The sequence below is a fragment of the Pelophylax lessonae genome, assembly GCF_965119305.1.
Source record: "Pelophylax lessonae genome assembly, chromosome: 4".
NCBI classification, from domain to species: Eukaryota; Metazoa; Chordata; class Amphibia; order Anura; family Ranidae; genus Pelophylax; species Pelophylax lessonae.
Window position 1 is genome coordinate 550,772,026 of NC_138771.1, and position 24,648 is coordinate 550,796,673.

At 46.7% G+C, this 24,648-nt stretch overlaps 1 protein-coding gene across 1 annotated transcript in view; it reads left to right on the plus strand.

The window, feature by feature from the left end:
• VAMP8 (vesicle associated membrane protein 8) overlaps positions 1 to 24,648 on the plus strand; it is a 77,375-nt gene that overhangs the window by 45,973 nt on the left and 6,754 nt on the right. The window contains exon 2 of the mRNA XM_082254275.1: positions 20,425 to 20,589. Within this exon, the coding sequence (XP_082110401.1) occupies positions 20,425 to 20,589 (165 nt within the window). The remainder of the gene's footprint in view (positions 1 to 20,424; positions 20,590 to 24,648) is intronic.

Sequence of the window (24,648 nt, forward strand, 5' to 3'; positions counted from 1 at the left end):
TTACTGCGGCTAGGAGCGGCTGAGCAGCACATTGATTTCTCTTGATTGCGTCTAGCCCTGGTGCACGGGTCTCCAGCGTCTAGCCCTGGTGCACGGGTCTCCAGCGTCTAGCCCTGGTGCACGGGTCTCCAGCGTCTAGCCCTGGTGCACGGGTCTCCAGTGTCTAGCCCTGGTGCACGGGTCTCCAGCGTCTAGCCCTGGTGCACGGGTCTCCATCGTTTTAGCCCTGGTGCACGGGTCTCCATGGTTTTAGCCCTGGTGCATGGGTCTCCATCGTTTTAGCCCTGGTGCACGGGTCTCCATCGTTTTAGCCCTGGTGCACGGGTCTCCATCGTTTTAGCCCTGGTGCACGGGTCTCCATCGTCTAGCCCTGGTGCACAGGTCTCCAGCGTCTAGCCCTGGTGCACGGGTCTCCAGCGTCTAGCCCTGGTGCACGGGTCTCCAGCGTCTAGCCCTGGTGCACGGGTCTCCAGCATCTAGCTCTGGTGCATGAGACTCCAGCAGTTACTGCGGCTAGGAGCGGCTGAGCAGCACATTGATTTCTCATGTTCTGGGCATTCGTCCCTGGGGGCATACTGCCCTATAGTACCACTAAGTGCACGGTGCACTTGTACCCTCCACTGGTGCCTGGAGCCCCATGCACCAGTCCTAAATGTGTACATGGGGCCATAAAAGGATTCATCCTCCTGCTGACTATTGGTACTGGGACAGAAAATGATGGGAAATCTAAAATTTTACTGTGATAATTTTGGGAGAAGTTGCTTCTCGCCTCCCTGTTGCCTTGTGCACAGGAGCCAGAAGCCAGTGGATCTCACTGTAATATCAGGACCTTCTACACTGATTTCCAGCTTCTACAAGGATCCCACAGGTATGGCACATAAATACTTACATTGGTATAAACTGAACCAATGTAACTATGGAAAATATGCTATATCTAAACTTCAGCTTTAAATGTTTCTTTTCACGTGTAAAAACTACTTTTCTCTGCATTTCCAACATATCTGTCTCAGCGGTGTGCTGTCAATTACAAGCGCAATACTTATATGATAAAATATCATTCTACTCTGTCCTGGTAAAATTCAGCCCTGGACTCTGCGATTCCTTCTCCTAATCATAAATGTGGGCTTCCGTTACATTAGCAGTTGGTGTTTTGCAGAAGTTTCCTGTGACGCAAATCTTAAATCTCAATAAACTTATAAAATGTATTCCTGCACCCACAGCAAAAATGTGCTGCTCTTTAGCAGATGCGTAGGGAAAAAACAAACAAAAAAATTCTGTAAGACAAAGCCCTAATACTTACCTTAGAACGAAGCCCTCCAGTGGCACCCGCACACCGCTGAGGCACCTGACATCTTCCCTGATGTTTCTTCTGGGTTTGCAGGCTCATGCACATGGGAGCCGTCGTTTACGGCGCGGCTCTGAAGGTCCGACACAGTAAGCCGAGCCTTCAGAGCGCATGCGCCAATGACGTTATCGGCTGCATGCACTCTGAAGATCTCCTAATCTGTGCAAGTTTAGGAGATATCCACAGTACCTACAGGTAAGCCTTAGGGCTCTTTCACACAGACGGACCGTTCAAATCCACCTGTACGTTTTTTTTTTTTTAGCGGATCTGAGCGGTCCACCCATGCATCCCTATGGGGCATCGGATGTCAGCGGAGACATGTCCGCTGACATCCGATCCGTCAAATCTGGATGGATGGAAACCCTATTTTCCATCCGTCCAGCAGATCGGATCGGATGGGAACGGACCGCGCGGAGACATAGCTGTCATTCTCCTGCTCAGCGGGGGTTCGGTGGATCGATCCCCCGATTGAGATAAATGGAGTCCGTCCAGACGGACAGTGTGAAAGGAGCCTTATTATTGGCTTACCTGTAGGTACAATTAAAAATAAGACTTCTACTTTAAAGGCAACCCAAGGCATTGGAAAACACTGCACAGTTTTGGGTGTATGAAACCGCAAAAAAGGTGCAAAAGGTAAAACGAGTCAGGGACTTCTTCCCTGCAGTTGTGGCAGGTACAACACCTTATTCAAATATTTAGGCTGTTGTGCCCTCGCAAACGTCAGCTATACCACCAGCTATAGTGTGAATCTAGCCCTAGTCGCCTTCAGACAGAATATTTACTAATCTAACAACGCTGTGAAAATCAAAATCACTGAGTTGGTAAAATAGCCAAGTGTTTATTCATATCCTGTATGGTATGTTGTCTGTCGAGTTCAGATGCCTTTACATTTTCAACATATTTTTCATTACGTTTGTTTCCAACAATTCCAATTGTAATTGGAGAAGAAGTAACTGATCTAATCTGACTGAATACCAATTGTAATGATTCCTATACAACCAAATCATTCATTTAAAAAGATGTATGTAAATATCTTGTGTGTGTGTGTGTGTGTGTGTGTGTGTGTGTGTATGTATATTATACAGTATCTCACAAGAGTGAGTACACCCCTCACATTTTTGAAAATATTTTTATTATACCTTTTCATGTTACAACACTGAAGAAATGACACTTTGCTACAATGTAAAGTAGTGAGTGTACAGCTTGTATAACGGTGTAAATTTGCTGTCCCCTCAAAATAAATCAACATACAGCAATTAATGTCTAAACCGTTGGCAACAAAAGGGAGTATACCCCTAAGTGAAAATGTCCAAATTGAGCCCAATTTGCCATTTTCCCTCCCCCAGTGTCATGTGACCTGTTAGTGTTACAAGAACAAGCAGGATAAGAGTGGGCGCATCACACATACCTATATAGCATCAAAGGGTATGCAGTTCATGTATAGTCATTAGTCTGGTGTAGTTGATGGCTGAAATAGATTACACTCGGGGCCAGCTCAGCTGCAGAGAGAAGTCAGCTCTGAAAGTGGAAATAAAAACAAAAAGCAGAGCGCCTCTAAGTGTTATCCGTTTAATTAAAAGGGTAAGGCAGTATAAAATAGCTCATCTGTTAGGTGGTCTGCAGGAACACAGGGGTCCACGGCTGGATGTTTGTGGCTCCAAGAGGTGGTGCAGGGGATGGTGAAGGAGGGAGATATCTGGAGAGCCAAGAGACCAGATAGTAGGATGGCCAGCGGCTTCAGGAAGGTGTTCTGTTCCTCAGGGAGACACCTGGTGAGCCGAGAGACCATTAGGTAAAATGGCTGTCGGCTTCAGAAGGGCGCCCTGCTCCTCAGTTAAGGCAATGCTGGAAAATTTACTTACTTTTGTTGCCAGCGGTTTAGACATTAATGGCTGTGTGTTGAGTTATTTTGAGGGGACAGCAAATGTACATTTTTATACAAGCTGTACACTCACTACTTTACATTGTAGCAAAGTGTAATTTCTTCAGTGTTGTCACATTAAGACTCCGTTCACACTGGGGCGACCTGGTCGCCTGACAGGTCGCCGTAGGTTGCCTGCCATAGAGTAGCTGTGGACCCGTTCTAATAGGAGCGACACAAGTTGCTCCGACTTAGAAAAAGGGTCCGGAGCTTCTTTGGGGCGACCTGGAGCGACCTGCATTGACTTCAATGATATGAAGTCCGTGGCGGCCGCTCCGAGGTCGCGGTGCGAGCTGCGCACCGCGACCTGTGAGGTCGCCCCGGCAAGTAGCGTCGCCCCAGTGTGAACGGGATCTAAAAGATATAATAAAATATTTACAAAAATGTGAGGGTGTACTCCCTTTTGTGAGATACTCTATATTGAAAAGAAATGTGTATTATTTAGGCTACTGTATGTGTATAACTTTAGGCAGGTACATGATTTCAGTATATAGGTATTATATAAATAGAGTTTAATAGAGTTTGTCTCTATTTGGAAGATATATTCAGCTCTGTACAGCAGCAACATTTAGAGTCTGGCACCAAGATTTCCTAATAGTCGTACTGAATTGTTGAGGAAGCTGTAACCTTTTAGGCTTTATGTACACGGGACATTTGAAAAACTTTCCTGAACGCTGGAATTTAAAAGCTAGTAACCAACAGTTAAAAGCGTCCGTTTTGCCGGATTTACATGCCATGTTTATGCATGTTTAGAAGTGTTTTTACATTGTAAAATGGTCAGAATTGTATCCCTATTGAAAACCCCTATAAACAAAGCACTTATAAACGTGAGTTACCGCGTTTAGACGCGCGTGCACGCTGCTACAAGCATTTGGCCTTTCAAATGCCAACAAACTTCCATCTGAACGCAATTTTTTGCTTTAAAAAAAAAAAATGCCACTAGACTTCACTGCCTCTAAACGACCTTAAATGACTCAGTGTACATGGACAGATAAGATAACATAGAGGAGAGTTCAGGAGCTGCTGAAAAAAATGCCCAACTGCTCCTAAATGTCCGTTTATCAGTAGCAGAGTACATGAGACCTTAAAGCGGAGTTCCACCCAAAAGTGGAACTTCCGCTTTAGGGAGTCCTGACCCCCCGACATGCCACATTTGGCATGTCATTTTTTGGGGGGGGGGGGGGAGCGGGTACCTAGTTTTGACAGGTACCCGCTCCCACTTCTGCTCGGAGCGCCGCGGCGCCCTGAGCGGAAGTTCTCCTCTCCCCCTCCCTCCCTGCAATCTTCTGGGACACGCCAGAGGTCCCAGAAGATTGCCGGCCAATCACGGCGCGCAGCGCGACTCGCGCATGCGCAGTGGGTACCCGGCTGTGAAGCCGCAAACTGTAACAGCCGGGTGCCCACAGCAGTGATGCCGGCGCCGAGGGAGAGGATCGAGGCTTCCGGCGGCCGCATCGCTGGACCGTTGGACAGGTGAGTAAATGGCTGGAACTCCGCTTTAATGTAGATGTCTGAAGGGATTACCGTAATTTTAGGAATTTGGTATAGAATCTTCATGATCTCTTCTGTGTGCAGATGTAAGAAGTACAGAATGCTCTTGTAAATGTGGGATTACTTGTTGTTTTAAATGTTCTTTTTATTTATAATGTTGAGCATTATGAAGATAATAAAAATATATGTTTTGAATACCCAGCTATAAAGGATTGCATATTAATATTCTACTGGTGTAGAAGTCTGTAGGAATTCTTGAAATGCTAGGAATTAGTACAGTGTATCTATGATGATCTTTTCATGTGCAGAAGCAAGAACAACATGTTCTAGTAAGTGTATGATTTGTTGTTTTTATAATTTTCTTTATGTATTATGGTCAGGATTAAAAAAAAAAAGTGTTTTTTAAAAGTCAGAAAAAACAAATGTATATTTTAATTCTTCTTTTGATCGAACAGGTGGAGCTTTACACTAATTTTCATGCTTTGTTATAGATACATTGGCTCCCTTTGTATGCAATAAAATAACCCTGTTTACAGAGCTGGGTAGCTCAAGGTGAATGATGGAATGACGTGTTCCTTCCTTGTACAACTCAGACTTCATGGCAGGCTGCTACTGCTGTGCTGTCTGTTTAGATTTTCCATAGTGCTATTAGAATCCTTTTTCGTGTACTGTATTTAATCATTATTTGTAAAAAATAAAGATTGTATACAAATAGTAAAAAAATAAATAAATAGAAATACAACAGTTTAAAAACATAACTATAAAAGCATCATAGTTTCCTTTTAGGTTGTCATGGTAGTGACCAACGTTCACCCACTGGAAACAATCCATCTTGTAGCTCTGTTGGTCGTGAGTGTTCCTGCTTGGGCCTCCTTCCATTGGGCTTGTTGTGAACTGTTTCCTTTACATTAATACAAGCTCTATTAATTGCACCTGGACTGAATGTGTTATTGCCGCTGCACTCACCCACAAGCTGATGCCTAAATCAGCCTCCTGAACAAGAATTCTGTACCAGCTAGATATAGAGGTTTATTTATTGAGAAAACACCCTTGGACAACAGAGCTACTATGAGCTACTAAGATGGATTGTTTCCAGTGGGTAGACGTTGGTCACTACCATGACAACCTAAAAGGAAACTAGAATGGTTTTTATAGTTATAGTGGAGTAGCGAAGCTGGTTTCAGCTGAACTAACCGCGTCTGTCTGGAGGGCGTCTGTCTGGACTTTTCATGAACCTTTCCCTACCACAAACACTGTCCCTAACAGACAGGTGACCTGTCCATACACTACCCACACGTAGAATGTGCACCAAACCCAAGAGTCAGGGTCTTGAATAGACTCTGCCACACCTAAGATGGCCACCAGAGTCACGTGGGTGGCTGGCATCCGACCGGATTGCTGCCCCAGTGACTCAGGAAACCGTAGAAAGAACCATGTACCTCTTGACTTCCTCTCCCTCTGCACTGCCGCTGCGCATGAGTGCCACCTGCAGTGGAGAAAACGGATTGCATCTGCCTACAAGCTGTCAGATTATCTCTTACCATCCTGCCGATTTGACGATGTCCGTTCAGGCTTTAAATAAAACAAATATTTCAGTAAAGTGCAAGATATGCTTGTAAGGTTCAAGCCCCCTCCCCCTGTAGAAATTGCTTCCTGATAGTACTTGAAAAATGTTTCTGTAAAGAAAGTTAAAGCAGAGCTCCACCCAAAAGGGGAAGTTCCACTTGTTTGCACCTTCACCCCCCCCCCCCCCCCCATCCTCCACTGCCACATTTGACACTTTTTTGGGGGAGAGTGGGTACCTGTTTTTGGCAGGTACCCGCTCCCACTTCAAGCCCAGATCCCTGCAGCGATCTGAGTCAGAAGTGGGCTCCCCTCCCCCTTCTTCCCCCGCAAGTCTTCTGGGACACATCACAGGTCCCAGAAGACTACGGGACCATTCACAAGGTGCAGTTCGGCATGCATAGTAGGAAACCAGCCATGAAGCCTCAAGGCTTTACATCCTGTATATCTGGCTAGAGATGCCTGCCCCCGAAGCTGATTGAAGAATCGGCTTGGGTGACATCGCTGGATCCCTGGACAAGTAAGTATCTTTATATTAAAAACTAGCAGGTACAGTATTTGTAGCTGCTGAATTTCCTATTTTTTTGGGGGGGGGCCTGGAGCTCCTTTTTAACTAAATCCTATCCCTGTCTTCCATGTTGCAGGGTGTGACGTTTCAGATGGTAAGAGAAAGGTGTTCAGACATGCAGGCACAATCTGACCAGTACAGCAGCTGCACAGATCGAGAAATGTCTTGGTGCCTGTGATTAGCAGCAGTGTGCAGTATCGGCTTCCTGGTGGAATCAGGCACGTGGGAACTCAAACACGCCCGAGCCCATCTCTACTCCTAAACCTTGTGGACAGACTTCCCAGAAGAGTTGAAGCTGTTATAGTCGGCTTCACTGTGCAGTGTCAGCTTCCTGGTGGGATCAGGCACCTGGGAACCAGTGTTGCCAACCGCCCGTAGATTTACGGACAGCCCGTTAAAACAGGGCACTTTTCTCCTGCCCGTAAATGCCCGTAGCAGGAGAAAAGTGCCCGTAAATCTACGGCGGCGGCGGCAAGGTCGGAGCTGCGCATGTGCGGCGCGCAGTTCCGAAGATTCCCGACTGACTCCGAGACGAGTTCTCGCACAGAGATCAATGCAGCAGGTCTGCCTGCGCCCGCCCCTGCCTCCGCCCCCGCCGTCATTCAAGTTTTCCCGCCGGTCGCTGGCGCTGACAGTGAGTGCGTGCAGCGTGTGGACTCACTGTGTGTGGAGTGGACTCGGAGACCCGTCCATTCTGTGACAATAGCGAATGAGAATTCGCTATTGTCACACGGATCATCCTCCTGGCCAATCAGGGAGCGGGTCCTCCCGCTTCCTGATTGGCCGAAAGGCAAACACCGTGCCATTGGACGAGGAGGAGGCGCCGCGGGGAGCCGGGGACTGAAGAGAAGCTGCGAGAGAGGTAAGTGCTAGGGGATCGCTGGCACTCTGCAATCATTGGGGGCAATGTGTGGCTGGCACTCTGCTATCATTGGGGGCAATGTGTGGCTGGCACTCTGCTATCATTGGGGGCAATGTGTGGCTGGCACTCTGCGATCATTGGGGGCAATGTGTGGCTGGCACTCTGCGATCATTGGGGGCAATGTGTGGCTGGCACTCTGCGATCATTGGAGGCAATGTGTGGCTGGCACTCTGCTATCATTGGGGGCAATGTGTGGCTGGCACTCTGCTATCATTGGGGGCAATGTGTGGCTGGCACTCTGCTATCATTGGGGGCAATGTGTGGCTGGCACTCTGCGATCATTGGGGGCAATGTGTGGCTGGCACTCTGCTATCATTGGGGGCAATGTGTGGCTGGCACTCTGCTATCATTGGGGGCAATGTGTGGCTGGCACTCTGCTATCATTGGGGGTAATGTGTGGCTGGCACTCTGCGATCATTGGGGGTAATGTGTGGCTGGCACTCTGCGATCATTGGGGGTAATGTCTGGCTGGCACTCTGTGATCATTGGGGGCAATGTGTGGCTGGCACTCTGCGATCATTGGGGGCAATGTGTGGTTGGCACTCTATCATTGGGGGCAATGTGTGGCTGGCACTCTGCTATCATTGGGGGCAATGTGTGCCTGGCACTCTGCTATCATTGGGGGCAATGTGTGGCTGGCACTCTGCTATCATTGGGGGTAATGTGTGGCTTGCACTCTGCTATCATTGGGGGTAGTGTGTGGCTTGCACTCTGCTATCATTGGGGGTAATGTGTGGCTGGCACTCTGCGATCATTGGGGGCAATGTGTGGCTGGCACTCTGCGATCATTGGGGGCAATGTGTGGCTGGCACTCTGCTATCATTGGGGGCAATGTGTGGCTGGCACTCTGCTATCATTGGGGGTAATGTGTGGCTGGCACTCTGCGATCATTGGGGGTAATGTGTGGCTGGCACTCTGCGATCATTGGGGGCAATGTGTGGCTGGCACTCTGCGATCATTGGGGGTAATGTGTGGCTGGCACTCTGCGATCATTGGGGGTAATGTGTGGCTGGCACTCTGCAATCACTGGGGGCAATGTGTGGCTGGCACTCAGTCTGCAAAAAAGGGGAAGCTCCGTTGGTTTTCTTTCTCACCCCCTCCCCCCCCCCCCCCCCCCCCGAGTCCGACAGCTAGCAGCGCACTGCAGACTGGAGTAGTAGAGAGAGGAGTCGGGGCCCGAGGGCAGAGGACATCAGTGTCCTGCTCCTGTGCCCCCTTCACCTCTCCATGTTAATGGAGAAATATGGTTTTTGACTTTTGTTTAACCTAAACACATTGCTAATAGCACTATCTACATGTTTATAGTTTAAGTATTGATATTTGCACCACGGTTTAGCACTGAAAACAGCCTGTTTATGTACATTTTTGCAATGCCAGTAAAAAATTGGTGCCGTCCGTAAATTTTGGACGTTTTGCCAGTAAATTTCCCTCCGGGAGGTTGGCAACACTGCTGGGAACTTGAACACGCCCAAGCCCATCTCTGTTTAGGAGTGTATCTATGGGAATGTTTGACCAGAAGGGCATTTGTGAGGTCAGGCACTGATGTGGAGGAGGCGTGCTCCTCCACCCCACACTCGCTCATCCATGGCTTTATGGACCTTGCTTTGTGTTGTGGTCAAAATCATTTGTTGGAGGGGGGATAATGGTGTGGGTTTTTGTTTTTTATTTTGGCCCATTAGTTCCAGTGAAGGGAACTCTTAAGGTATCGGCATACCAAGACATTTATGGAAAATGTCATCCTCCCAACTTTGTGGGAACAGATTGGGGCTGGCCCCTTCCTGTTCCAACATAACTGCGCACAAGTGCACAAAGCAAGGTCCATAAAGACATGGATGAGCGAGTTCGGGATGGAGGACCTTGACTGGCCTGACCTCAACCCGACAGAGCACCTTTGGGATGAGTTAAAATGGAGAATGCGAGCCAGGCGTTCTAGTCCAACAACTGTGCCTGACTTTACTAATGTGCTTTTGAAAGAATGGTCAAATATTCCCATAGACACACTCCTAAACCTTGTGGACAGCCTTCCCTGAAGAGTTGAAGCTGTTATAGCTGCAAAGGGTGGGCTAACTCAATATTGAACCCTACAGACTAAGATTGGGATGCTATTAAGTTTATGTGCATGTAAAAGAAGGTGTCCCAATACTTTTGGTTATATAGTGTAGTAAGGCAGGGAAAAGAACCCTAGTAGGTATTTGCGGTTTATGTAATTCAGGGGAAATTTACTCTCATTTTCTGTTGTGTCCTGTTGTGTCTCCAGGACAAAAAGTGAGAGTAAATTTCCCCAAAGTAAGGTAAACACAGTGGGGACAGCAATAAACATTTTGACAGAGGGTCTAATCCATATTCAAAACTAAAAATAAAGGTTTTGCCTCACACCATAGACATGAGATTGTCTTGAAATCTTCCCAGATTGTTTTTCTGTCAGGACTATGGACATTGGTATAAATAGTAGCACTTTTACAATACTGAATGACTTCCTCCACACGTGCCACTGTCTGCTTTTATTAGTTGGAGAACTTGTTTTGCCTGAATAACCGATACTGGCTTTAGTGTTTTGAGCTTAACATCTACCATGTTACCATGACCCAGAATGCCAGTGTAGCACCCTTGTCCTAAACAGAGTTGCTAATAAATTTAGCTGTGCTAGGTGGTAGCTATCCTGGCTAATTTGTAGATTTTGTGATCAATGGATTTTTCTCCTAAGACTGGTTTAGCTGTGGTATACTTTTCACAACCGATCATACTGGTCGCTGAGCATGCTGGGAGAAGGTATTTATTTGGAGGAAGTCAGGTGATCTTTGGCTTTTCCATCCAGACAGTCTGGGTGGGTGGGTGAGGAAACAGCTGCTGCTGGGTAGGCCTAAAGCCTGAGGCCTAGCCATGTGCTCAAGGCTCTGCAAGGGAGAGCCTGCTCCCTACCTGGACGCATGAAGGAAAGGATGGAGACCCAAGATGAAGTACCAGAGGTTACTCTGCCAATAAACTGGCAAACCTTGGAGAGACTGGGAAAGCATCAAGATGGAATCGTACAGAAAGTTTGTGCAACTTTCCGTGAGTTGAATATTGTTGCTATAGGACACAGCTTATGCTACAAAGTACAGATTGCTGGTTCCAGCTTAAAGGCTCTTTTTCTGTACTGCTGTCTACCTTTTCTACATTTTTGTCTAAGCCGGAGTCTGCCAATCTGCAAGTCTGCAGCTGTTTTTGACAAAGGATGTCCTGTGCCCTACCCAGTGTTGGGGTAGTTACTCAAAAAATGTAACTAGATACTAGTTACTTCTGTAAATTGTAACGAGATTACTTTACTAGTTACTGCATTTGAAAAGTAACTTCACTACTTATTTTACTTTCCTCTTTCTTAATTGACCGTGTAGAAGAAGATACATGACCCTCTTTCTGCATAGAGTTTATTGTATAAACACAGGCTTTGGGAAACATGAGAATAAAACCTGAAAAAACAGAATAAAACATAAAGTGCAACAAAAAGTCATAAACTTCATCCCTCTCTATTCTTCGAAATAACGATTGTATCGCACGGCTTGGGTAACGCAGGGAAGCGCATTCCTATAGCCTAGTAAAGTAGTGTAGTTACCAATATCAGTATTGTAACTAGTTACGTTACTTCGTTACCTAGAAAAGTAATGTAGTTACTGTAATCCGTTACTTTGTAACTAGTTACCCCCAACACTGGCCTTACCCCTCACTTTCCCACATTTTTTCCTGTCGTGAAAAATAAACTTTTTTGTTCAAGCATAAAAGTGACTGGCGCCCATCTTTCTACCTTGTACACCACCCACCATGCCTAGTAACTTGCACCCTGAGGAGGAATGTCAGCTCTCCCTGTCTCTGGGGGTCACCGCTAGGCCACTGAAAGTGGGGGGTGCCCTACACCAGTAATCCAGTGGAATGTCCTAAAAAAAAAGTCCAAACTAATTTTTATACTTAAAAGGTTTATTCCTCACCAAGTGTGTAAGGCTCCTTTTACACGGGGGTACCCCATCAAGCAAATCCGCCTGCTCAGGGGGGAAATCTGTCTGCGGATTCCTGCTGAGCAGGCAGATGACAGGTCTGTGTTAGCTCCGCTATGCAGAGTGAACTAGGACACAGTCCGCTGTTCTCTATGGGATGGTCAAATGGAAGTGAATCACCTGTCTGTTTCCATCTGACTGTCATCCGATCCGCTAGATGGATATCGAACGGATCACTTCGGCAGATAGATGTAGAGGAAGCCAGGACTTTGGTTTATCTATTGGGAGATACTCTGTCCTACCACTCTGTCCTAACCGAAAATTGAAAAATAGTCCCCTTTCTGGCGTAGTCCCCTGCAGCTAAATAAATTGAGCTACAGTCAGGGGTTTCTATTGAAGTCTATAAGGCCAAAAACGCTTGTAATCTGCCTAAAAGGAGCTCATGTACTTTTTTGAGCTCCAGGCGTTTTGCTTCAGGCGACAGAACGCTCAGATGTGAACAGGGGCAATTGAAATGAATGGGATTTGGATTGTTGAGCATTTTAGAGCTACAAGCTTCAAGCAGAAAATTGTGTGCACGGGGCCTAAAGAAGACACAATTGTCCCAGGTCTGTTACAGGAAGTTTGAGCATTTTGTTTATCTCCCCACCCTGGGACTTGTTGTTCCTCAGATTACCAACTCACTAGTAACAAAAGTACACCAACCCCCAGCATTTTCTGTCATTTTCACGCCAAAAAAAGATGTCCCTAAAACTTTTTTTGGAATGTTGGCAACTATGCTCCCCATGGAGAGAACAATGGGTGGTCTTGTCAGGTATGCCTGAAAAATGAACTGGTGGACCCAATCATCGGCTGGTGTGAAAGGTGTCTAATGAGAAATAGTTGGGGTAGATTTACTAAAACTGCTGCATCAGAATCTGGTGAAGCTGTGCATGGCAGCCAATCAGCTTCTAAATTCAGCTTGTTCGATTTAAGCTTTGGTAATAAAAGCTGGAAGCTGATTGGTTTCTATGCAGAGCTGCACCAGATTTTGCACTCTCCAGTTTTAGTAAATAAACCCCAGTTGTGACAGGTTTACCTTTTAAAGTGGACACACAATCCAATAAGGTGCTCTCTCTTGCACAGGGTAGAACACATCTGCTGCCACACTCCCTGCCTGGGCTAATGCCACACAGTCTCTGGCTACCAGTTGGTGTTAAATATTGTTATAGTGAATCTGGCATGAAATATGGGAGCTGCCATTGCTGGCCTGCTTTTGAAAAAGATAGATGATTGGCTATCCCTATGGAAGAATTCCAGGTATAGATATTTTTTATACAGAATTGCTGGTCCAGCTTGGATGAGTGCAACTATGTATATTAAATACCTGGACGAAGCCCCTGGAAGGTGGAAACTACTGAAGAGCACATCACTACTCCACTGATCGCCACTTGTTTCCGGGTCTGGTGCTGAGCAGCCAGCCTGATGCATTGTGAACACAGGAGGTCAACTGCTCGGGTTGAGTGCCATTCAGAGAATGACTTGCATTTTCTGAATGAATGCAAAGCATTCTGTGATTGGACAAGATGGAGAAGCAGGCCAGTGATGTCATGCTCTCCGCCTCCTCCAGTCGATCTTCATGGACATTGGCCAAGTTTGGTGTATGCATAGTTATATTGGCTCAAGCTGGGCCAATGAACTGTGTATAAAATGTCCATACCTGGAATTCATCTTTGAGTCACTGATCCAAGTGAAGTATGTACATCAGGAAGGTCAGTGAATAGTAATTATTGAAGCAAGGGAGTTGGTATCACAGCCATGCAACATGAATTTTCAGAAGCAGTCAGCAATGGCAGCCTCTGTTTTGCACCTGACAAGTTTCTCTTAAGTGGATCTTTCAGTAGCAATAAAGTGATCCTGTCACTGCAAAAGAAAAAAAAATACTATCACCCTGCAAAAGAAGTTTCATACCTCTCCTTCAGGGGGGCCATGAATCAAATCTATGCACTCATTAGAAGCTATGTGGGTCCCTGCAATCTATCACTTTGTGTGTATCGGGTACCTGGTATCCTACTTGTACTGTAGTTCCTCCTGCTGACTGCTGTGTCACGGCAGGACTCCGTAGTGATGTAGTGGTTGGTAGGAGGAACCACAAAGCCAGCGGAGAACATGGATCCAACATAGTTGGTAGTGCCGCAGGAGTCTGAAGATCTGACTTACCGATCCCTGAAAAAATCAGCACAGTCCGGACAGAGGGTCAGGGGTCATGCAGCCTCATAGGACAGTCAGAGGAGAATGGAAACTACTCCTACAAGCTTTAAAAAGGAAACCCATACTTCTCTTTTGAAAAGTGGTCCTTGAGCTTCAGACAAGTGACTGCCTACGAGTCTGTAGAAGGTGGTTGACCTGTGGCAGGCATTTTGTTACATTATAAAGTGAATGCTTCAACTTGATCAAATAAGTTTCTCCTGACATAAACATCATTATTCATTACATGTATGGCAGAAAACTGAACTGACCTGTGATACGAGCTTATCTAGAGAACAATGGGTTACATTTTATGTCACTGCTGTCTATAGCAGTCAGGCTTGCATCACACACTGTCAATTTGTTGCACGATTGCTGCAATTGTTGGTTATGTGACAGTTTGACCACATATATGACTAGGTGCAGGTTGGCAAATATTGCTGCAAGTTCCAGTATCTGCTCTGGGAGTGGAAGCAGGCCTGGGTTGGGCCATAATCTAGTGTCTGTAGGAGGTCTTCAACCCAGGTGATTGCATTCATTCCGGCTAGTTAGATTACTCCTGATTACTACTACTACTAACCCATCCCCCAAAGATAGCTCATCTGCTCCTAATCACAAGAACAGGAAGGTTTGGCTGGGCCCATCATTCCTGGTTTTGGACCTGCTGGCTAAAGCTTTTGAGGGTGGTCAGAAAAGGTTTGTGCATCCAATTGCCCCTAGAACTCTATGGTCACCTTAATGCCTCGTACATACGCATCGATTATTGGCCAGGAATTTTCGGCCAATGTCCGATCTGCCGATTTTCGGCTTGTTAGTATGATGCTTCCTACAACCGACTCTGACTTTTCGGCCGAAAAAAATCTGGTGTGCAGGCTATAAAATTTTTGTTGGCCGTCACCACAATGGCCAATTTTCCGTCAGTCAGTACAGATTTCGCCAGACAAAAATCTGAAGATCAAGACTGGGCATGCTCAGAGAAGAAAAAACACACGGAAAGTAAACCAGCACATGACATCACTTCTGAAGTAGATTTTTGTTGGGCGAGAAAATTTGTGTGCAGTCTAGGCACATTCCAACCAACAAAACACAACTCTGGACAAAAGTCGGACGATTGGTCAACCGATAATCGTTGCGTGTGTACGGGGCTTTAGGCTCTTCTGCCCCCAACGATCGTCTGCAGATTAACATTGCACAGCTCCCTGCACCGCAAGAGGTATGAGCCAGGACCATGAATTTGGGCATGGAAGGAACCAGGAGCTCCCACTAGTTCTGTTATCATGGCGTCTCAGGAACCAGTATTGTTTCAGGTCATAGGATTATGATGATAGCCAATCATGGAGCTTGCTGGAAGTTTGTTTACAAACTTCTCAAGACTGCAAAGGGATCTGCCCCCCCCCCCCTCTCTCTCTCTCTCTCTGCATGCAGAGAGATATAGTATTATAAAGCATTAGATTGTGTAAATAAATAACATGTAAAACATTTGATTAAAGTATAACTAAACGCAAAAAGAGTAGAGAGGGATTAGAACCTCTGTCAGTTTTTATTGTAGTCTGTGACCCTGTTAAGGAGATTCACCCTCTCTATTTGTCTTGTTTACCATTATCATTGAATGTGAAAAAGTCCTACATTTAGGGATGTCCCCAGAAAAGTAATAGAGGGGAAATCTTCCAATGGGAATACTATTTCCTGTGACCTGGGAGTCCCCAAGGAATTCCTTTATTTGCAGGTATTCCCTTTCACTTTCTGTTTGGCTATGGGACAGGAAGTGAGGGGAAATCTCCCCAATGGGACATAGATGTCGAAAAAAAAAATCTGACGGGTTATAACCCTCCCTTGCTCTATCCAAAATGAGAAAAAAAAAAAGTTTTGCCTATATTTCTGCTTTAACCACTTCCACCAAATGGATGTACCCGTATGTCCTTGGGGTTCAGTGGTAATAACTGGATGATGCCTGCACCTACAGGCATCATCCGTTATCATATTTGCAGCCAGCGATTCTCTTTTTGGCAGAAGTGACCTGAGTGGCTAATTAGCCACTCAGGTCACTTCTGTGTGTGGCGGAAGAGGGGCCCACCCCCCTCCTGCCGTCGCCGCTCTTCGGTCCCATCGCAAAGGCCGGGAGCGATTCAACCAGCGGCGATGGCTGCCTGGTGCAAAGAGAGAATAACTGACGTTGTTCCCCTCTCTCTACAACCCTGGAAACTGGGAGCAATGAGTATTCGTCACTTCCGATTCCGCCCTTTGTTTACGTGGCCACCAGCGGTCAGAGAAGCAGCCGATCAGACCGATTTTGGTCCGATCGGCTGCATGGGGGGCCAGAGGGGAGATTCTCTCTCTCTAAAGAGAGAGCTCTCCCATATCTGTCCAAAAAGAGGACCTGTTATGGCCCATGCTGTCACAAGGGATGTTGTTCATCCATTGTGATGGCAATAAAGTTATTACAAAAAAAATGTCAAAAAGTGTAGAAAAAAAAATGTTTTTTTATAAATTATTTTATTTTAAAGCACCCCCGTCCCACCACGCTTACGCACAAATGTGAACGTATACTTTACTCCCACACGCACGCATATGTAAACGGCGATCGCACCACACATGTGAGGTATTGTCAAGAACGTCCGAGCGAGAGCAATAATTTTAGCATCAGACCTCCTGTGCAACTCTAAACTGGTAACCTATGGAGAATTTTAAGCATGGTTGTTTGGCGCCATTCCACGGGTAGATGCAATTTTAAAGCATGTCATGTGAGGTATCTATTTACTCTGTGTAATATCTTTCTTCTTACAAGAAATTGGGGTAACTGTTTACTTTTACTTTTTTTTGTTTACTTTTACTGTTTTTTAATTTTATGAAAGTGTTTTTTTTTTCCAAAAAAAATTGCGTATGAAAAACCTGCTGCGCAAATACTGTGTGACATACACTATTTTATTCTATAGGGCCTCTGCTAAAAAAAAAAAAATATATATATATATATATATATATATATATATATATATATATATATATATATATATATATATATATAATGCTTGCGGGTTCTAACTGACTTTCTAGCAAAAAAAAAAAAAAAAAGTAGCTTTTTACCTGTAGGAGCGAAGTGTCAGAATAAGCTTGGGAAGGAGGTGGTTAAAAACAGGTATGTGTAAAATAACCAAAAATGCATTCCATTCACATTTTTTTTTTCAATTTGCTAGCTTATAATAAAAAATCTCAAGCAGGATATTTATTAAAACAAAGTATCAGCTAAAAGCCTTATATGTCCTGTAAAAAAAAATTAAATAAAATGACGTAAAAATTATTTAGGTGGGAAAATTAGTCAACCAACAACTCACTAGCCAATTAATTGACATGACTAAATTTGCTCTGGGTGTCTAGGCTTCAGTGATAAGTGGGTTAAAGCTTCAATTGCTTGTACATGCTTTGTAGGGTGTTACAAAACATTAAGGCCCCTTTCACACAGGCGGACTCTTCAGATCCGCCTGTCCGTTTTTTTGGCGGATCTAAACAGTCCCCCCATGCATCTCTATGGGGGATCGGATGTCAGCGGAGACATGTCCGCTGACATCCGATCCGTCAAATCTGGACGGATGGAAACCCTATTTTCCATCCGTCCACCGACGGTCCGTTCCCATCCGATTTCCCCCATAGAGATGCATGGGGAATTGACAGCTGTGTCTCCGCACACAGCGCGTAGACACAGCTGTCATCCTTCTGCTCAGCGGGGGATCGGCGGCTCGATCCCCCGCTGAGAAAAACAGAATCCGTCCGACGGACGCATAGTGTGAAAGGGGCCTAAGGCTGGGTTCACACTTATGCCAATTGGATGCAGGTTCACCCGCATCCAATTCGCATGTCAGAGTGTGCCCGACTCGCAATGGAGCCGGTTCACACATCTCCGGAGCAGTTCCGATTCAGGTGCGAATTCAGGCAAAAATTCAGATCTGATTCGCACCTGAATTGGTGAACAGGGGATGCCCCAGACCCCCTGCTGTGAACTGCATCATGTGTGAACCCAGTCTAAAGGATAAGTTCACCTTTGGGAACATGTTACATGTTCCATTTGTTTTTAGGGCGGATGTAACATGTTCCCAATGGTGCAGCAGCTACCTGATTTTTTACCATGGATAGAGGTAAATCTTCCAATGGGAACACTTGTTGCAGTGACACCTGTCTAAGTGGGCATTGCCCTCACTTTGCTCATGTTTGTGCCAATGGGTGATAAAAGGGGAATGCTGTGGGTGCTGGCCTATTGCAAAGAAATGTTGGCCAGGAAAAACTATTCCAGTCAACTTTCTCAACATGCAATCACTCCCGTTTATGGTCAGATCAAGTGAACATTATTATTATACAGGATTTATATAGCGCCGACAGTTTGCGCAGCGCTTTACATTCTCTAATATCTATAGGGACCTTTACTAGATAAGTCTGTTTCTATCAGGACTACAGTGTCTTTGTAAGTGTCTTATCAGTCATTAACATTCACAGAACAAATTGTTGCAAATGATTTGTCAACAGTCTTACATCCTTTCTGTATGCTTCAGTTGAAATGGCGTTTTTCACACAGCTAGTTCTTTGACATGTATGTTACTTCCTCATTTCTGACTTCCCATGACACCCCGTGAGGTCTGTGGTGGCTGGAGGTCTCTTACCAAAAGCTTTTATATTGTGAGCTATTAAGTTGAAGCTACTCAGATGAATAGTGGTAGTTTTTTCCTATTTAATTTAATCTCCAAAATGGGGGAAAAGGTAATCGGTATGTTGCAGTGTACAGATGACAAATATATCTATTGCTTCCAAGAAGTGACCTGGGCAGCATAGGGGGCAGTAGCATAGGGACCACCAAAAACAATTGCCAGATGACTGATCTTTTTTTTGGGTAGATTTGCCTTTCACATCCTGGACTGGTACCAGGTAGTTAGAAGAAATCTCCCCTATAAAAACACAAGACCTCCTTAAACATGTCCCTTTATTGGTCAACAAGGTCACCTCAATAGCAAATAAAGTTACTCTGGTTGGATGGGATATGTCAGTTGGTGCGGCTTATGCCCCGTACACACATTCTGATTATCGTACGACAAAACTCGCTTTCGACCTGGTCTCACGATAATCTGATCGTTAGTACACAGCTTTCGACAGCCGATCACGACAGTTGGTCCAACAAAATCCGAAGTGACAAACAGGAAAACTTCTGTCGTACGACATCTTCTCGAACGATAATCATTTCGTCAGTACAGTATTCATACGCTAAAAGTCGATCGACAAATACCACGCATGATCGGAAACAGTAAAATAATCCGCAGGGTTCAGACGTATATATATCACTTCCGTTATGTAGCTATGAAAAATACACTTGGTCAGTGAATCGTACGAAGAAAGTCGGATGGTTTTTACGCAGAGTTGCTTTCAATTTTAGTAACCTACAACAATTGCGAAACTTTAGTCGTACGATTATCGTACAATAATCGGAACGTGTGTACGGGGCATTAGTTAGGTCAGAAAAGTCAGGCCCGGTAACAAAAAGAACCTAAATCAGAGAGGATCATGATCAGGTTCAGTATCAGTACCAGGTAGGCTTTTAGGCAGGTATTTTATTTATAAAGGTGTAAAAATTAAGCACAGGTTTACTTTAATAAGCTCTGAGTACTGGCAATTCAACCTGATTGGTATTTCTACCCTATCAGAAAATGGAGAGTGATGGGAGAAGAAGTAACTGCTGCCTATTACATAGCTCCCAACTGTCCCTGATTTGGAGGGACTGTCCCTGATTTAAAGTCCCTCTGTCCCTCTTTGCCCCTCTTTTGTCCCTAATTTTCGTCTGATCTATATAGTTGTATATAAAATGCACTATTTATCTTTTAAAAAGTGTTTCCCGGTGCTAAACCTTTCATCCAATTTCTAAATTGCTGCATTTGTAAATTTCAAAAGCCAATATAAAGCAATAGTAGTGGTAAAAAAAAAAAACTCTTGGCGGCTTAAGCAATCTTTTTTTTTTTTTTTTTGTATAATCCTCCTTCAGGGGGCGTGGCAGGGTGTGTGTCCTATACCTACATACTTTTGCTAATAGGTGTCCCTCGTTCCAATCTCAAAAAGTTGGGAGGTATGCTATTATGTTTTTTATTCCTTGGAAAACCAGGAGGGTTCATTCATGCTCAGAAGACATTGGAACCAACCATCTTGTTGGCAGAACCCATGACCAATGCATATGTGAATGGAGCTTATCTGTACATCAAGATACAGTTTAAAGCCTCAGTGATGTTATTGGTTCCAGTTAACCCAAAAGAACATTCCTGGGAACGTTTTTGCAAACCAGAAGATGTTTCCATGTGTTAGTACCTTGAATAGTGGTACATGAACAACTCAAATTTTTTTATTTTAGTATCTGTGTTTGCATGTCTAATCTTATTCCTGTTTCTCCATTATTAGGAGACGCCAGGGATGGCTGCCCCAGTGGGCAACGAACGTGTGAGGGATCTCCAGAGTGAGGTGGAAGGGGTAAAGAACATTATGTCTCAAAATGTGGAACGAATCCTGGCTCGGGGAGAGAACCTCGACCAACTAAGGAATAAAACCGAGGACCTGGAGGCCAGTGTAAGTTGTCTTTACCTTCATCTATATATAAGCTCCTCCAAACTTGTCTCAACATTCTCTTCCGCTGTCATGTGGGTTATCCATATTTTTGATATTTTCAAAATGTTCCACTATATTATGTGTAAACCTACCTGTCTGCTCTGCTTGTAGTCTCTCTTAGAATAAACACTGAGCTGTGCATGCGCAACTCTGTATACATTCAGGCACTGTGCCTGTGTCTCAGGATGACCTAACTCCTGTGCAGGCATAGGAGTTACACCACCCCACACCAGCAAATCAAAATGACCAATGATTGGAGCCCAGAGAAGCCAGGGAGAAGATGCCTGTGAGGGACCTTGTGGGCATCAGACCGTTGGCACTAAGGTAAGTATCTTAGACTTCCACTTTAAGAATTGGTAAGTTGCAGTATATTACATTTCTCTGTCGCTCATTACAGACGCAGGACTGATATCTTGATATCCGTAGGGTTATACTGCCCCCTACAGGAGTAGGACACTAGGCAGGAAAAAAGTTCTGCCCACACCCATGGGCAGTCCCAGGGGGTATATTCTCTCTCTCCCTGCATAGGATGTCAGTTTTTTTCTGCCTAGTCAGGAGTAAGGACCTAAGTTCCTTGCTGGGATCTCTGGTCCTGGCAAGCTTTTTTAGATAAATCTTTTTTTAGTTAGCTTTTTTCTCCAGTTATTCCTGTGAGATCTTCAAGCAATTATGCCGGATCTGGGCGACGGGCTGGATGTTGAGATCCAGTGGTCACCCCAGCCGGCCTAGGAGCGCGTGCAGGCCCTAGCTCCGCGCTGGGTCGGCCGCGACATAGTCCCGCTGGACAGGGACTGGCCCGCGGGTTAAACATCCCGGCGAGTCGCATACGACCGGTCGACGGCCGAGTCGCAGCGTCTCCTTTGGCCGACACCCCCTCCCCCCCCCCCCCCACTGGGCAGCGAGGGGTTTTGTCTGGAGTGGCGCCCGCTCTGTTCCGGTATGGTGAGTAAATGTTTCCCCCCTGCTCCTTATGGCTGACTCTGGGGTGGACCCGGGCCCCTCCCTGGGACGGTCGGACCCACACTAATCTGGGTTCCCCTCTGTTCCCCTGTGCACCCTCCCCCTGTGGTGTCCCTCTCCCCCCTCCCTTCCCCCCTATGGGGGGGTGTTTGTGTGTGGGGTGGCTAGCCGTTCATGCAAGCCGCTAAGGGGGCGGGGGGTGGGGGGGTTCTGAGTGCGGACGGCTGTGTTGCGGGGGGCTTCCTCCCTGGCTTCCCAGGGCCTACCTGCCGATCGATCGTCTGTTAGTAGATGTGGGGACCCCCCTTCCAAACGCAGCGCGCGGGGCTGCCTTTTGTTTGGAGTTCCTCATGTGGCTCATGGGGGCGGCCATCTTGGTACACCCAGCTCGTTTTGTTTGCAGAGCTGGGCAGCTGTGGGAGTTACTGAGGGTGTGTGAGGGGGCGGAGCCCCTCCCTAGAGACGGGAAGATCGCTCCACAGGACTTCCTTGTCATGTAGACAACGCTGAGAGCAGTTCTGTTGGACTCTGGTGCATCGTGTGGTGAGCCTTTTGGGGGTCTCTCTCTCTCTCTCTCTCTCTCTGCAGGGGTCTCGAGGCACGCTGTCTCATTGAGGGGCGCTGTAGCGCTGGGTGACATTTCTAAAAAAAAAAAAAAAAGTTTTTTTTTATTTTTTTTCAATTTTGTCATACATTGCTGACGGGTTCCCCTGGTGTTACCATGGACCCTGCTGCACGTGTCACCACCTGATCCTCTTTGAGGTGGCCGCAGGGCCCTCTGATTCTCCGCTCACCATTGATGTGCTTCGGCGGTCCTGGAGTCATTTGTGTCCCGGGTGAAGGTACCCCTGTCTTGTCTGATGCCTCAGATTCTGATCCTGAGCCAGTCGCTGCTGCTGCAGGTTCCTCCTCTGGGGCTGCTGTCTCGCGCCCCGTCTCCTCTGATAGTGAGAATGACCTCTCTGCCTCCGCCATAGCGCAGACAAGGCACTAGTGGACGCACTGATTGTGTCTGTCCGGGAGACCCTAAAACTGGAGGTTGCACCTGCGGATGCAGCTCATACGGAAGTTGCCTTTGGCACTCGCAAGCCCTCCAGGGTGGCGAAGGGGTTTCCCTTTCCCAAATGCTTTGACGATATCATTAAGAAGGAGTGGGTCCATCCAAAACGACACCCAGGGATGCCCAAACATATTGCTAGGCTCTATCCGTTTGAAGAGTCCCTCCTTAAAAAATGGACGGTGCCACCTTCGGTTTATCCGCTGGTTTCCTACCATTGCTCTGGTTTCACAGACGTTGACGGAATGGGCCAAGCTGTTACGCCATGATCTGGAGGGGAGAAGTCTCCCCCCTGCCGTGGCGGAGTTGCTGGAGCAAATGGTGCAGTGGCTACAGTTTGTGAAGCCGCACTGGACGCTGCTCCATTGCTGGGGCGTGTGTCCATCTCGACAGTGGTCCTTCGGCGCATGCTATGGTTGAAGTGCTGGTCGGAGGATCAGGCTTCCAAAAAAGCCTTGACTGATCTGCCTTTTCAGGGGGATCGCCTGTTTGGTGCTACCTTGGATGAGATTATCAAGGATCTCACTGGGGGCAAGAGCACCTTTTTACCACAGGCTAATAAGGGTAAGGAACCTCGTCGCAGACAGGGACCTTCCTTTTCAGCTCACAAGAAGTTTTTTCGCTCTTCCGGGGCCGGCGACAAGGCGAAGCCCTCCAAAGCCCCCCCGGGGGGTTTCAAGAGACCCTGGTCTGGTGAGCAGAAATACGGTCCTTCCAGACCTGAGGATAAGACCGCTTCAGCCTGAAGGTGCGCCCCCACCCCTATCAGGGGTGGGGGGGGGTGTCTTCGCCGGTTCCCGGACCCGTGGCTCTCCAGGATTCAAGACAAACGGGTTCACGAGGTCCTACGGTCAGGATACAAGATGGAGTTTCGATCACTTCCACCGGTGCCGTTCTTCCCTTCCAAGATGCGACTGTCCCCGAATCGCCTAGTGGCTCTGTTGGGGGCAGTGCAGGACTTGATGCAACAAGGAGTGGAGGCCATTCGCACAGTGGTGGCCTCCCTGCATCAGGGGGATTTTCTGGCGTCCATAGACATCAAGGATGCCTATCTTCATGTTCCTATTTACGCAGGACACCAGCGGTTTCTGCGCTTTGCTGTGGGAGAGGACCATTATCAGTTTGTGGCGTTACCCTTTGGTCTCGCTTCTGCTCCCCGGGTTTTCACAAAGGTTTTGGCCCCAGTTCTGGTGCTGTTGCGGCTGCAGGGCATATCGGTCCTGGGCTACCTGGACAACCTCCTCCTTGGTACGGAGTCTCCGCAGGCTCAATTTCATACGTGGGCTCTCCAAAAGGAGATTCTTCTCCAATGGAACCGGAATCCCGATTCCCTGGACAAACGGATCCGGCTGAGCGAGCGGACCAGGGAGTCTCTGGCTGCTCAGGGGCTCTGGTCCCTGGAAGAATCCCAGAAGGTGGCCTTTTTGGTGGTTATCACTTCTGCACGCAGGGTGTCGGAACTGGCCGTGTTGTCCTGTCGTTCCCCATATCTGGTGGTTCATAGGGATAAGGTGGTTCTTCGTCCGAATCCATCCTTCCTTCCTAAGGTGGTTTCCGACTTTCTCTTGAATGAGGATATTGTGTTACCTTCCCTGTGCCCTAAGCCCAGTCATCCTCGGAAGTTTGCGTTACACTCCTTGGATGTGGTTCGGGCGATCAGGGTGTACTTGGCTACTACTGACTCTTTTCGTAAGGCTGATTCACTTTTTGTGATCACGGATGGCCCTAGAAAGGGGTTGCCTGCGTCTGCCGCGACTATCTCCAGATGGATCAGACAGACGGTGTTGCAGGCTTATTCTATTAAGGGTCGGGTTCCTCCGTTCCCTGTTAAGGCGCACTCTACTCGGGCTCTTAGTGCTTCCTGGGCCTTCCGCCATCAGGCGTCGGTGCTTCAGGTTTGCAAGGCGGCTACCTGGTCGTCGGTTCATACCTTTACAAAATTTTATAAGGTTGATGTGCTGGCATCGGCGGATGCCTCTTTCGGCCGCAAAATTTTTGCAGGC